This window comes from Amblyomma maculatum, chromosome 10 (genome assembly GCF_055883805.1).
Source record: "Amblyomma maculatum isolate TAMU_Amacu chromosome 10, ASM5588380v1, whole genome shotgun sequence".
In the NCBI taxonomy this organism is placed as follows: domain Eukaryota; kingdom Metazoa; phylum Arthropoda; class Arachnida; order Ixodida; family Ixodidae; genus Amblyomma; species Amblyomma maculatum.
This window is the reverse complement of record NC_139353.1, coordinates 54,775,000-54,789,039: the sequence shown is the minus strand read 5'-3', so window position 1 is coordinate 54,789,039 and position 14,040 is coordinate 54,775,000. Positions and strand designations below refer to the sequence as shown.

At 44.0% G+C, this 14,040-nt stretch overlaps 1 protein-coding gene across 1 annotated transcript; it reads right to left on the bottom strand.

The window, feature by feature from the left end:
- Window positions 1–2,662: 2,662 nt before the first annotated feature.
- LOC146176503 (uncharacterized) lies at window positions 2,663–8,420 on the bottom strand. The gene is made up of 3 exons (XM_084582814.1): window positions 8,238–8,420; window positions 5,754–5,842; window positions 2,663–3,390 (listed from the first exon to the last, which is right to left on the bottom strand). Exons 2-3 carry the CDS (start codon window positions 5,827–5,829, stop codon window positions 2,822–2,824), a joined length of 645 nt encoding a protein of 214 aa, XP_084438940.1. The 5' UTR covers window positions 5,830–5,842; window positions 8,238–8,420; the 3' UTR covers window positions 2,663–2,821.
- Window positions 8,421–14,040: the final 5,620 nt, after the last annotated feature.

Sequence of the window (14,040 nt, the reverse complement as noted above, 5' to 3'; positions counted from 1 at the left end):
AATAGCGGACGATATGGTCAGGTAACCCGCAAAACTAGCAAATAGGATGGTTGCCGTTTGTGCGCGATGGGTTGCTTGCTCGTGGAGTCGGTCGATGATATGATGATGCCGGCGTTGTACAGGCACTGAGATCGCACAGTAGGCAGGCGGTCGAGGTCTTGCGACGATTTCAGCGTACGTCAGTGGAGCGGCGATGCATCTTGTGGCGACGTGGGCGTAAGTCACCGGAGTGGTAACATGTTGAGAGACGTCACTGTAAGTACGTGGAGCGACGACAGATGATGGCGGTTGGGGACACGGGACTGCCTCAGCAACCTGCTCTTGAATGGCTGGACGGAGATCGGGGCCAAATATGGTGGCTTTTATTGAGGGTTGAGAAGGAGTGAAAAATGACGTGCTACCGCTTCACGAACGAAGTTTTTATCTGCTGCAGAAAGAAGGAGCTGTCGGTGGCAAGCGTCTGTTCGGCAAGCAATTCCACTTGATTTCGGTGCTGACGAGGCATCGCCCTTTGCTTTTTCAGCTCCTCGAAGCACTGGCACAGCCTGAAGACTTCCACAACAGTGCGGTACTCACTTGCTAATAACATCTGAAAAGCGTCATCGTCTATGTCTTTGAAGATGTGCTTTATATTGTTTGCTTCCGACATGTTGGAGTTCAACCGCTTGTATAAGTCCACTTCTATGTGGCCCGTAAAGCTTGCGCCCTTCTGCTGCAACCGTTCACGAAAGCGCTGTTCAACACGGCGTTTCACGACTTTTTGACGGCCAAACACTTCTGAGAAAGTCGTTTTGAAGGCGGTCCAACGTCGAATGTCAACGTCGTTGTTCTGATACCACAAGTTAGCCACGCTGGTGAGATAAACTTATGACGTTGTTGAGCTCTGTGTCGTCGTCCCACTTGTAGATGCTCACTCGTTCATAGCAGGTAAACCTGTCCTCTACGCCATGGCCATCGGTCCCGCTGAATACAGCTGGATTCCGCTGGCGAAGGAAGCCAGCACAAATAGCAACCGGGCCCGCCGGCTCGGCTTGGTATTTACCGTTCTCAGGCATCGTTGGTGTCAGGAGATTGCGGTTGCTTAGCTCCAGGATATATGTCCTTACTCGACTTACGCTGAATGTAGGATGGCGTTGATTTAAAGGTATTTGGAACTGGGAAGAGCAGCGGCGAACACAACCCTTAGACATATACACAGCCGTATATATATATATATATTTTAAGGAAGATGATTCAGGGCCCACGCAAACGACGATGAAGACGGCTGAGTTCCTGGCCGATCAGCTGGCGCGCGCACTTGAAGCTCGGACTGTCTTGTTCGGACGAGATTGTACCTTACTCTACGATCGTCGTGTGTCACCGGTCGCCGTCTCCAGTCCTCCGAATAACCGCCAATAAACCCCTCTTCAATACATATATATATATACATATATATTCGGAGGTCGTGGGTTCGGATCCCACCATCGGCACGTTGTTTTTTCTTCTACTTTGTGTCTAATTATCTTTCCCCTAAACAGATTACAATCCTCATTTCTGTGATTATCCAAGTAAACATTAAAAAAAAAAGATATAAAGTACCATCCCCAACGCTTTCCTTGGCCTCGCCGACTGTTGGCTTCTTTCCTTCGTGTATTATAACGAGCACCCTCATTTCCCCTTAATTGATCTGCTTGTAGCTTACGGGGGTCTCGGTTCTGGCAGTCTTGAAGCCATAGGTAGCGTAAGAGGGTTCTAGCACAGCTTTCGCCCTCGCTATTGATCACGTTCTACGTGACGCTGGCGGTAACAAAGGACGTCCCACGTCCGCCGCTATGGCTCAGGGTGGCGCTGGTGAACACTCTCAAGGTTCGTATACAGACAACATAAATACCCAAGAAAGTAGCAGGGGGGACAGCGGCCGATGTAGCTCAGTTGGAAGAGCACCGGACGCGTTATTCGGAGGTCGTGGGTTCGGATCCCACCATCGGCACGTTGTTTTTTCTTCTACTTTGTGTCTAATTATCTTTCCCCTAAACAGATTACAATCCTCATTTCTGTGATTATCCAAGTAAACATTAAAAAAAAGATATAAAGTACCATCCCCAACGCTTTCCTTGGCCTCGCCGACTGTTGGCTTCTTTCCTTCGTATATATATATATATATATATATATATATATATATATATATATATATATATATATGTATATACGATGATGTAGCGGTGCACAAACAAACACAATGATTTGTGCGCCCCTACATCTAAACATATTTCTGGATTCTGGAAGACTTTTATAAAATATATATATATATATATATATATAGTCATACATAATTTATGCTTCAAGGATCTCCTCAGCTTAATACACAGCGCTCGAGTCCGCTGCGCATATTTACCGTATTAATGAAGTTAGCTTCCTGTCACAATTAGTGGAACTTAAAACAGCATTATGAGCTGCAATAAATGATGCGAAAATATTGTTGTTTTCAGCTATCTGCTGCGCACCATTTCGTTCTTAAGCGCAGCGATGGGTTAGGTTGAATAGCCCGTATGCCTACCATAGCCTGTTCTCTTATTTTTTCCTGGTGGTACGCCTAAGGACAGGTGGTCAACACCGAGATAAATGCGAAGACGTTTTTATATTCTAAATAAATTGGCTCAGACGCCACAAACCATAACAGGGGTACTACATGTCAGCAAAAACGTTTATTGCGTTTAGGTTTAGTTACGATCCAGCATGCCTTTGGAAATTTTATTACATCGTGTTCTGAAATGCTGGCGTAGCACTGAACACGAAAACACCAGCCGAGTAGAGAACTTCGTGAGCCATAAGAGTAACCTGGCTACAAGACTTCGTTCCGGTCCTTCTGGGCATCGCGGAGTACCTTGCCGAAGATGGGCATAAAATTATGCATCCACATTTTCAGAGGAACTGAGGGGAACAGCTTGCTCAACACACTGCTCGCATATATGCCGCCCTCACCCAGACCTTCTACGATTACTTCAGCTCCGTACGTGTCCACAGGCATCATGGGATACTCGTAGGGCACTTCCAGGTATTTCTCGCCGGTGCCCCGACTGCGAACGACCAGGTGTACAGTGACGCGTGAGTACTCGGCGCGTAGGGACACGTTGCCAGTCAGTCCGGAACAGGTTCTCCAGGGAGAACTAAATTGGACTGATCCGAGATTCACGAAGTCCACCTGGACCAACGCTGTACCTTTTCTGCAAAACGGAACAACGGGTCCATAATGACCTACTTTGTCCATGCCAGTTAAGAAAACAGCTCCGACGTCCAGGCCGGCAAAGAGTGGTGAGAATTCGTCAGTGGGGTCAACGCGGTAGGTCTTTGGTAACATCTTCACGATATTTTCAACTTCTCTGTCCAGATCGATGCCTGAGAAGTCGCATTCTGTGAGTGAAAGAAGCGAACAAACAAAATGACTATAGATGATATGATGCAAGAACAGAGCGAACACAAGGACTGCATAAATGTGAAGAAGAAGAAATGGACATGGGCAGGACATGTAGTGCGAAGAGAGGATAACCGATGGTCGCTTAGGGTAACAAACTGGATTTCAAGGGAAGGAAAGCGTAGCAGGGGGAGGCAGAAAGTTAGGAGGGCGGATGAGATTAAGAAGTTCGCAGGGGTCAAGTAGATGCAGCTAGCACAGAACCGGGTTAAGTGGAGAGATATGGGAGAGGCCTTCGCCCTGCAGTGGGTATAATCAGGCTGATGATGATGATGATGAAATGTGAAGACATACGGTAACTATATATAGCGATATCAGCTGTCACTCAAGAGTAAACTGTTGCCAGCATAGAGAACGGCAGTTCCAGAGTTCTGATTCAGAAGTCAGGTGTAGGTGAAAGAACTTTCGTGACATGCTTATGACAGAGAAGCCCTCAGCAAAGCCACTATAGCGTATATAAATGTTTCCACCTTTTCTTGATTGTTCTGGGATGTTGATCAGGGTGAAATTAATACTGAGCAAATTTATAACTGAAAGATATTAGATTGAAGAGTAGATAAAAAAGTAAGATACTACTTGCAGGATAAAAACCTACAAGCTGCGAATTTCATGCGAAGCGTTTATCAGCTTCAACATAAAGCTCGAAAAAGCAGCCATATCACTATACTGAGCTTACCAGATATCTAAGAGAGTGACTACATAATTTCAAGTCCAACGTTTCTTATCAGTGACCACCAGTGCCATCAAGCCATGTGTAGGAACCGTTATTCCTGTTTAGGATGCGAATGTGTACTATTTGTTTGCTGACAACACGACAAGCTCTCTTTCGCACTACCTCTCATATGTCAGGAACCGGTATTTGTGGGTTTTTCTGGGTCTCTAAAGCTTTCCAGTGAGCAGGTTTTATCATTCTCGAGCTACCAGACACGGCTACAAACGCCACCAAATCTTCATTGTAATAAATATTCTGCCAGTTGCAGGAGGATTCCGTACATATTAGGAATTGTCACACCTTTAAGATGGACCGGGGTTTCTTTGCTAATCAGGAACGTGTTCGCGCGACACATACTGGCCGACCATTTAGCCATTTAGTAGTGACCTGAACAGAACGATGCAGCGGTTAACAGGGCCAAAAGGCTCGAAATACAAACTTGAATATACAATATAGAATATTTTCATGGGTCATATATTTTTAAGAAATTATAATAAATTGAAATTAGCTGCTCGGCTTGCCGTGCTGCACGAAAATCACCAGAAAATTTCATTTATGTCTATATAACGAAGCAAAACTTTCTCGTTACACCTGGCCTTAAAACAAATGCCTTCAAACCCCTAGAGAGCCGCGTTACACATAGAATATCACGACTATAGGTAACTACATTACAGCTATAGCGCGATGAGTACTATAAGGAACCATTACAGCGTACCTCATGTTCCGGGTCACTTTAGGGCTCTAAACACTATAATTTAGACCGAACGAAGACAAACCAAATTTAACTTTGGATATCACGATCAAAAGTACGTACAAGAGAAAATGTTCAAGCTCTATAATTATTGCTAATGCATATGCACTAAGAAGGTGCATTTTTCTGCAAATGTGTTTCAGTGTGTACTGAACGGTACCTTCCATACAGCTTTGAGCATTTTCAAATATCTCGTCTAGTGTCACAATTTTGACGTGAGACCCTAAGACCGTTTTCTTGCATTTTTTTTCTTCAGCAGTATTTATTAATTCAAATTTGCTTCCCCATTTTGTGGCTAAATCAAAAATTGGGTAAAGAAGACTGGCAGGCACTACATAGCTTTGATAGTGTCTATAGAACCTGCTTTTGCGGATTGACCCGACTGCTGGTTGAAAACTGGTCTGAATCTGGATAGTCTGCCACCAATACTCAGGATGCTAATTAGCGACATCAAGCGGGGATCTTATTTTAATTGCAGAATAGGTGATACAGGGTGCAATGCTCGAGCATGAAGAAATTCTGAGTTACTATTGTATTGTTCTTACATCAACTGCGCATGCCTGCCATAAATATTCCCCATGCTGGATGCATACGTCACGGCTTTGCGGAGTGAGCGCGAAAACCGCTAAGCCACAAAAATGATGTCTAGTTAAAACCTATTACGTCACAGCTTAGTGGCTTTTACTCCGGTTCGTGATAGAGTTCAAATAGTTAGGCCGTGCCGCCTGCTACCTAGCTTAAATTTACACGGCGCTCTCGGGTCACGCCTTTCGAACACTATTTCATTTGTCTGCAATTATTTCACGTTTGAGGCGATTGGAGAAAGTATGCAAACTTACCTTGTGCAGTTACTTCTTTATCAATTATTCCAAAGCCGATCAAGAGTATACCAAGAATAAACTTCCGAGATGTCATAACTGTTGGTATTCTGTTGAAAAAGAAACTTGAGCCTTAATCATAATGATCTCAAGGAAGTAAAATCGCTTAGTAAACATTACATAAATTCTGTATTTGACATTAGCCCAAATGCTTTTTTTTTATTGCCTCTATAAGTAGCAACAATACAAGAAGGACCTGCCGAAGATTTCCGGTGCCTTTTGTGTAGCGGCTGCCTAACTTACCACATAGTAGAGCATAAGGTAACCGAAGGGAATAATTTCTACTAGACAGCTTAGCACCTATGTGTACGACAATTTCGAATAAAATATTGGTGCCCTAATATAGGACAGTCTTGTTATTGCATTTCCTCTATGTATATTATAACAATGGAGAGTCTATCATTGCACATGATGTGTTTAGATGTACAGAAGGCTTAAACTGTTTGCTTATTTTTTGTGATGCTCATTAATCCGTGTTGTTCTTATAATGCTGCGGCTTGAGAACATTGCTTTTGGAATACATATTATATTCTAATGCTCTGGAAAGTATTTTTTCTGTCTCTTGCCCCGCAAGAACGGAACCAATGGGGTCAGGTGGACCATTTCAAGCAAAGTGTAGTCTCTATATTTATTAAAATCTTCCTCAACACTTATTAGAACGCCAGAAATAGTAAGGCCTAAAATCGTGTGGCATTTTATTGTTACAGGGAAGTGTATAAAGGTATAAAAATAAATAAAAAGATATGCGCTTCTTCCGAAAATTTTCAACATTCAGCCCTAGATTCTGGCACACGCAAAAAGCTGTTGCCCCTGAAACTTCTTGCCGGTATTGTGATGGCCTCGTTCTTTATGCGGACAAAATTGCTAGCTCTAGAATTTTTCCGTTATTTCCCCCCAAAAATTAGAAGTCGCCAAAACTAAAAAAAATAAACAAATTTTATCTGAATTTAAGAAACAACTGCATCTTCAATATTTTTCGAAATCTCCTATAACCTATCATCTGCAATGTGTTAATATCAGCACTAAATGTATTGCATTGTAAGATGAAAATATTGAAATTATTACAAAACTAAGCGCTTGCTTTTATTCTTTAGGATTGCTCACGGTTTTTCCTTGAAAAGACCTATTAGCTATTTACTTAATTTAGCATAATTTTATTGTACGCAATATTCAAAGCCTTCTCAGTACTTATAAAGTCGATCTCTGTCTGCTGGTAGGGTTGATCACTTGAAACGCAAGTGATGGTATAACTTATTCCCTATCCTATATTTTTCTTATGACGAGGTGTAGCGGTACTGAATCCAGTTCTTAATTATATTGTTTCATGTTTTGGTTGTGAAAAAACTTAAGATTAGTAAATGTTTGATAACAATTTTCTAATGTACACTTAAGTATTCTAAATGCTTTGCAGCATGATAATTTTTATGGAAATAAGTATATTTATTTAAGGCAGCAGCCAGAATAACCCTAGATGACGAGTATCATTGTCGACAGAGGTGTCTACCCCAGAGAACACGTGAGCCCAGACGCAGTGAACCCGCCTTCCACTTAACCTGTAGGTTAGGCTTTACAGTTCAGGCACCGCAGTTTGAACGGTAGAACTCAGACATGCCTGTTGATCTTTTAACCTTTCACAAATTTTACTATGAATGCCAACAATAAATTAGTGTTGTATATGCGCGTAGATTGTACAGCTAGGCGGAACTGCTATGCGTGATAGGTCTCAACGAAACAACGAATACCTCCTCTATCTAATCAACTTTCTATTTGGAGGCGGGTGGGGGGAGTTTACTGGCAACGTTATTTTCTACAATAGAATGTCTTCCTTATGTTAGGCAAGGTGATCCGACTGACAAAAAGTTTCAACAGCCGTTGTGGTATAAAATTGATTGAGATATATATACGATTTTAAGAAATCCTTATATTCGCTGTCCTGCATTACACTTCCCTGTTGCGTTCTGCCGCGCGGTATTGAAATCACATCCACTCCGTCTATATCATAAGGTGCACATTTTGGGCTTCTTGCGCCTAATTAAATATATCGGCAGCTTCCTCGGTAACGGGCAACATGGAGATGGCCGCTCAGTGAACCATTCGTAATCATCGCCGTTTCGAGCACGCCAAAAACTTCGAAAGCTGGACTTGTTTTTCATATTGACAGAATTACGCGATACGATCGTCTACGCTGAGATCAAAAAAATGAAACTCTCATCTCAGTATATCATTAAATATTCGTTCTTTAGGTTCACTTCTATTATTCACATGACGTTACTGTCCATAGCTCCACACAGAGCGATCACAGCAGCGTAAAACGCGTTATTTTCAGCCTGAAAATATATAATGGGTAGGCCATTTGAACGCCATTAGTTTGATTACGTCAACTGCATTACGATGCTCTCTAAAATAATCGGTCGATTGATGATATGGCTTTTACAGAATACTTACTTTGCAGAATCAGGTAATGAGACTAGAATGGCCAAAATGTCTTCACAAACAGTATTACCCTCGGCTGGCCACTGTGGCGTGCACGAAAGAAGCAAGCACAGTTGGTCCTTTTATAAAGCCAATATGGTGCGAAGCTGGCTTCCTCCGATACGGCTCCAGAACAGGCTGGCATTCATGTCGTCTGTTGCCCGTTTTACCCGCCACAATTTTAATGATGCTTTCCGCACAAGTCACATCCGTTGCATTTCGGAAAGCGATAAGGAGCATGGTGCGAGCTGGAGGCGTCCACATAATAAACGTCGGGTTTGGAACCGTAATGACGTGCCAGAGCTGCCGTCCGCGCCAGGCATCTGCCGTCATGATTTTCGCGTGTCATTTTGGCGGGATCAGGGCGTATATGAAGGACGCCTCTCGACGGCGCTGGTAGGCGTACCCGTTCTTCCATAAGTGTAGTATGTTGGATGTAGAGCCGGGAGAGAATGCGGCGATCCGACTGGGTCTGCGACAAACGTCTATATTGACTTGTAAGGTGCGCTTCCTCAATTCCCAGAATGTATTCACGATTCCCAGCGCCACGAGGCGTTGGTGAGAGGTATTCACTGGTATATCGAGTCCCTGCTTAATGATTTTGCGAAGAAAGACATCGAGAATATCCTCAAGCTGCTTCCGCAGGTGCAGATATGGAGTCGAAACCAGGATTGAACTGGTTAGGAAGACGTTTGCCAGCCGCAAGGCATCCTTACTTCGTAACACCCACGTTTATTGGAACCTCGGAGGACTAAGCGGCCCACCTGGTCCCCCACCTTGCGAAGCTCAGCCAAGGTGGCATCTGGCCTTCGGTGTAGGTGAATGAATAGACGCAGTACTCGGACTTCTTATGTTTCTAGAATTGGACCTGGTTTAAAGGAAAGTTGAATTTTGGTAGTGCATTTCGGTGAGGGCTGATGTGTACAAATCCAGCTTTGTGGGGATCATTGAAAGCCGCAGAGCCGAGAAGAGCAGTCCACTATAGTCTCCGCCTGCTGCAGGTTGGCCTCAATGTCTACAAGCGAGCCCTGCGTGTCCCACGTGTTGATGCCGTCCGCGTACAGAGCATGCTGCACGCCCTCCAATGTACCGAGCTGGGCCGGCAGGTACATCGTAACTAAATTGAATATCATGGGGAGAAGACATTGCGCCTTTCAGCGTTCCCCTTGTACCTAGAAAGAAGGAGTCGTGTTCGTGATACTGAATGCGGATGTAAGTGTGGCGGTGTGCGATGAATTGGCGACTATATCAGTAGGCATTACGTCCACAGTTAGCTTCACCTAAATGAGTGAGAATAATCTCATGCGTTATATTCTCGAATGCCCCCTTGAGCACCAGGGCGAGCACGACCCTGTCGTTATGAGGGCACTCGAGGGGGACACGGACGTATCGATGCTGTTGAAGCAGGACTTCCTGTGCGGATCTATGTGAGCGAAATTCATACATTGTGTCCGCGAAGACATGCGTTTTAATGCACTTGGACAACCGATCTCGTACCATCGTCTCCATAAGTTTGCCCACACAAGAAGTAAGAGAGATGGGGCGGATGTTATCCGTGTTTATTGCTTTGCCGTCCTTTTACTATGAATGCGAATACTGCAGCCTTCCAATCAATGAGGAGGGCATGTCTCCTTGCCATATTCCATTGATGCAGTCTAATAACGTTGTATAGGCTGAGCCGGTAAGGTTAGTTAGCAATTTAACCATGATTTTGACCCTTCCCGGTGCTGTGCCAGGTTTCATTTTGGCCAGGGCCGCCCGTAGGTTGTGAAGCTGGAACAGTCGATCAAGCTCAGCGTTCTCTAAGCCTGAAGAAGAGTCCACTTGCCCACTGGTGTCCTGCATGGAGCACAAATATTGTTTCCTAAGCTTGTGCGCGAGTCGTGTAGTGCTTCCAGAGAAGAAGGTGTGGATTGCACGCTGAAGATCTTGTTGATTTTCTATACGAGTCTGTATTGGGTCAAAAAGGGCGCGAAAAAGTGTTTCGTCTGCACATTTGTCGCGCTGCCATGTGCACCTATCCACCCAGTTATAGTCGGCGACCTGTGCCGCGTACTTAGCCGCTCGCTGAGTGACATCAGCAATTGGAGCTTTAAGTTGTCTGTTGTTTCCGCCGGCGCCACCGGCAGCCAAGGCAATGCCGAGCCTCTCAGAGGTGAAGTATGTGGTTGTCCACATCCGAGATCACCTCTGAGAGGTGAATCTGACTTTCGCTGGCGCGAAGGTGCAAAACCTACTGCTGGGACCATGAGGTGTGCCCTTGGGCTCTAATGGGTGTTGTGTTGTCGACGTTAGCCTGAATTTCGCCCAATCTGGGAGACGTGCTTGTGTTGTGGGTTTAGGGAATTGACGCGGTCAGATAGTGGTATTGATAATGCAGTGATAGCCGCCGAGGGTTTCCTCATTGTCCACACAATCTGCATGTTGGTTATTATAAGTAAAGGTACGGTCCGGAAATGTGTCCCTTGCCACGGAGTTACCACGTCGGGTTGGATAGACGGGGTCAGTGTGAAGAGTAAGGCCCAGCATGGGCGCAAGCTCCGCCAAACTGCGCCCTCACCTTTCTTCACGATGGTAACGCCAAAACCCACTGGAAGCGTTAAAAGCTTTTACAATCGGGAAGGGGTCTCGACCTCCGACTCTCAGGGCTGAGCCTAAGAGGTCTGAAAAAAAAAAAGTATTGCAATTTAGCTCAACAGTATATATTGAGAATGCCAAGCTGTGGGTCCGGCTTAAGGAGAGAGAGGAGAGTCACCATCACGTAGGAATAGGCAATTCAGAAGTCCAAATCTACAGGATTGGCAGTATAATTTCTGTGGACGCAAAAAGAAGTCGAGGGGTCCTGTTGGAAGGACGTATTGTTTGTGAGTGTGGCGCCCATTCCTGGCTCTTGGAGTGCTACCACGGCAGGTGCGCATTCAAAAATTGCGAAGTAAAAACGAAAGTTGGCCCACTTGCATTGAGCATGGAAACCGCTTCAATTTTACTGTGTATATTGTAATCGGTGAAGCCGACTGTTGAGGGGTAAGGCGCCTACTCTTAGAGACCCCGCCATCATTAGAAATAAATATGAATTTTGGAGGAGCAACTACCCCTTAGCCAGCACCCAAAAGCTAGACAGTGCAGTTAAAGACCGCCAGGTGGTCAAAATCACTTCGAAGCCTTACACTTCAGTACTTCTTTATCTCTTTCCGCTTTCACTCTCACATGTCTCTTTTCTGTTAAGGCGTGGTCAGGCGTCCACGAAAAAAATGTCACATACTGCACCTTTCGTTTCCTGTAAACGAAGTTAACATAATTTAAATAAACGATGTAGATAGCGTTCAACCACATACACGAGAACGTTTTGTATCAAAGCAAAGCGAAGCATAACAAAATGTAAAGCACGAAAAAGTATAAATAGGGGAAGCGTGCTGCGCACATACTTCACATTGATTATGTGCGCAGATCTGCTGTAATTTTTTCGCTCACAACGCTGACGGCAATGATGCAGCGGTTTCTGCTGAGCAGAAGCCTTAGCTCTCCACGCTAACGTTGCATCTCATGCTCGCAAGGTCAGCCCGAGCCTTCATGCATTTGTCACCATTATTTCCATATTTCCTGTTTCTGCCACTGTCATCATTACTGTCTGGATGCTGCCGCTTTTCAATCGCACCCTTATATCTGATTCATTCCTCAGCTTTTGCTGTAATCGTGTTCTTTCGCTGTAGAAAACCTTGAGATTCCTCTCCTAGTCCGAAACTCAGGTAGTGCATTCTTCATTCCTCGTCGCAAGCTCCTTCCACGGTAGCCGCTCTCCGGGTTCTGGCAGTTGGCCGTCACACCGTGAATGTTGGCACACCGTTATGTGCCCGGTTAATTCGTTCACTACATAAGCCCTAACCTGGCCGTATTAAAAGCTTAACCATAATTTGCGCTGCCTGCCTCTACGTTTTTCATAGAGGCCCAAGCAGTCATCATGGAGGTGGCGGAACCGTTGCGCATTAACTGGCGTACACCACACTTATATTTCTCTCACCGCACCTACATAACTCTTTCACGCAAACTTCTAACGGCTTGTCTCTAATGTTAAAGCACACTCGCACTTCGAAGCGCACAGCCACGTTTTACCACATTACTGTGCCTTTTCCTGATATCTATTCAGCTGGCTTCATATATTTACAACCTCATAAGAAAAAATTTGAAAATCATAGAGCCGCTGTGAAGTATGCTTGTTGTTACTGTTAATTCCTCCATTATAGCTGCTTGTATCCAATGACGAATATCCTAAATTGCCACTTCTATATTTAAGCAGAACGGATGTATTGTTACTTTTCTCAGTCACAGTCGTCTTCTAAGCACGAATAACTCATTACTAATTTTTATATTGTATACGATTCTTTGAAGTCAGGAGGCCACGACGAACTATACTAGTATTCAAGAGCATATAAATAATAAAATATTTTTGTAAAGCTCTAACGAATCAGTTAAAACATTAGTATTTGGCGTCACTTCGTACAAATGCAATAAGATGTTTTTGTGCAGCATATTATCCCTCTTTTCAATACAGGAAGCTCCGTGATTACATAATCAGCATATGTTACTTCGAACGCCGTGTGCTAATTGCAGTGTTCATCTTGCGGTCAGGTATCTGCACACCAGCAAGAGGCAACTATCCTTAGCAGCTTGTTTGGTATTGATAAAAGATTAGGTTTTTGGTGACAAGTACACAATTTTGAGTATTACACTCGCTTTCGCATGATAGAAGTGCTCCACGGAACAATAAAAGAAAAACATGCTACCTTCTCTCCTTGACTTATACATAAGAAGACTGATTTTTTGAAAAAGTTGGAGGACTGCTCTGCTGTCGAAGTTTCGGTTTTTCTAACTTTTCACGCGCTCATTTAGTTTAATCACTCAATTCCAGCCGCCCGTCCGGTGGTATGGGCTGCAAATTTCTTCCCTTAGTAGGCAATAATTGGCAGCCTTCTTTTACAACATCATGTTAGCCTTCAACTTTGCAAACTTTCTTTCTTACTCATCAATTTTAGGAAGTTCCATTTCATATTTTTCTTAAACTAATAGAGAAATGAGCGGACAACGAAATGATACAACACAATGCGCAATCAAATTTCGTAACCACGGATTTCTTTGTGTTTTGTATTTGACCAGTACGCGCTATGGTCGCGTAGTGGAGGACAGAGTAACAAAGTAGTTAGGCATTCAATGCATGTTGCATCCTCCCAAAAATTTCCAAGAAAGAAACCATTTGGGGTATCAAACTGTCCAAACTGCATCATTTTGTTTTGCTATTATAATTTGTAATAAAAGCAGCTACATTGCTCCGCGAGAGTCCCCAACCCCAAGACTGTGAGTTGGAGGCCCGGGTGAACGTTGCGTACATATGAAGCTGAAAAAAAAGAAATAGGAGAATATATATTTGGTGCCTGCTTTGGTCCTTTTTCTAAATGCGACTACAAATTGAGCGTCCCCGGGCATATTTTACAAAGTGGGCCTTTTGAAACAAATGCTGCAGAATTTCACCTATAACGAAGTGCTGTTTGAGTCACTTTGCACCTTCGGCTTAAAGTTAGTCACTAGCAACAATAACAGAATTTGGCCATTGCTGACGGAGCTCTGGCTAAAGTTTAAACCACATCGCAACTGAAAACACCGCTGATTTATCTCAAACGCCTGTCGTTGATTCTGCTTTTGTCCTGTGTTTCAGAATACGCTGGAACAAAACCGCCGAAACATGGGCATTAAAGGTCTGTTTTCTGAAAACAAAAACATTGCC

Bases quoted from the DNA above. Each gene is read 5' to 3' on its own strand.
- LOC146176503 (XM_084582814.1), bottom strand. From the start codon at position 5,829: ATGACATCTCGGAAGTTTATTCTTGGTATACTCTTGATCGGCTTTGGA. The intron at 3,391-5,753 runs GTAAGTTTGCAT...TTTCACTCACAG, and splicing joins TAAAGAAGTAACTGCACAAG to AATGCGACTTCTCAGGCATC.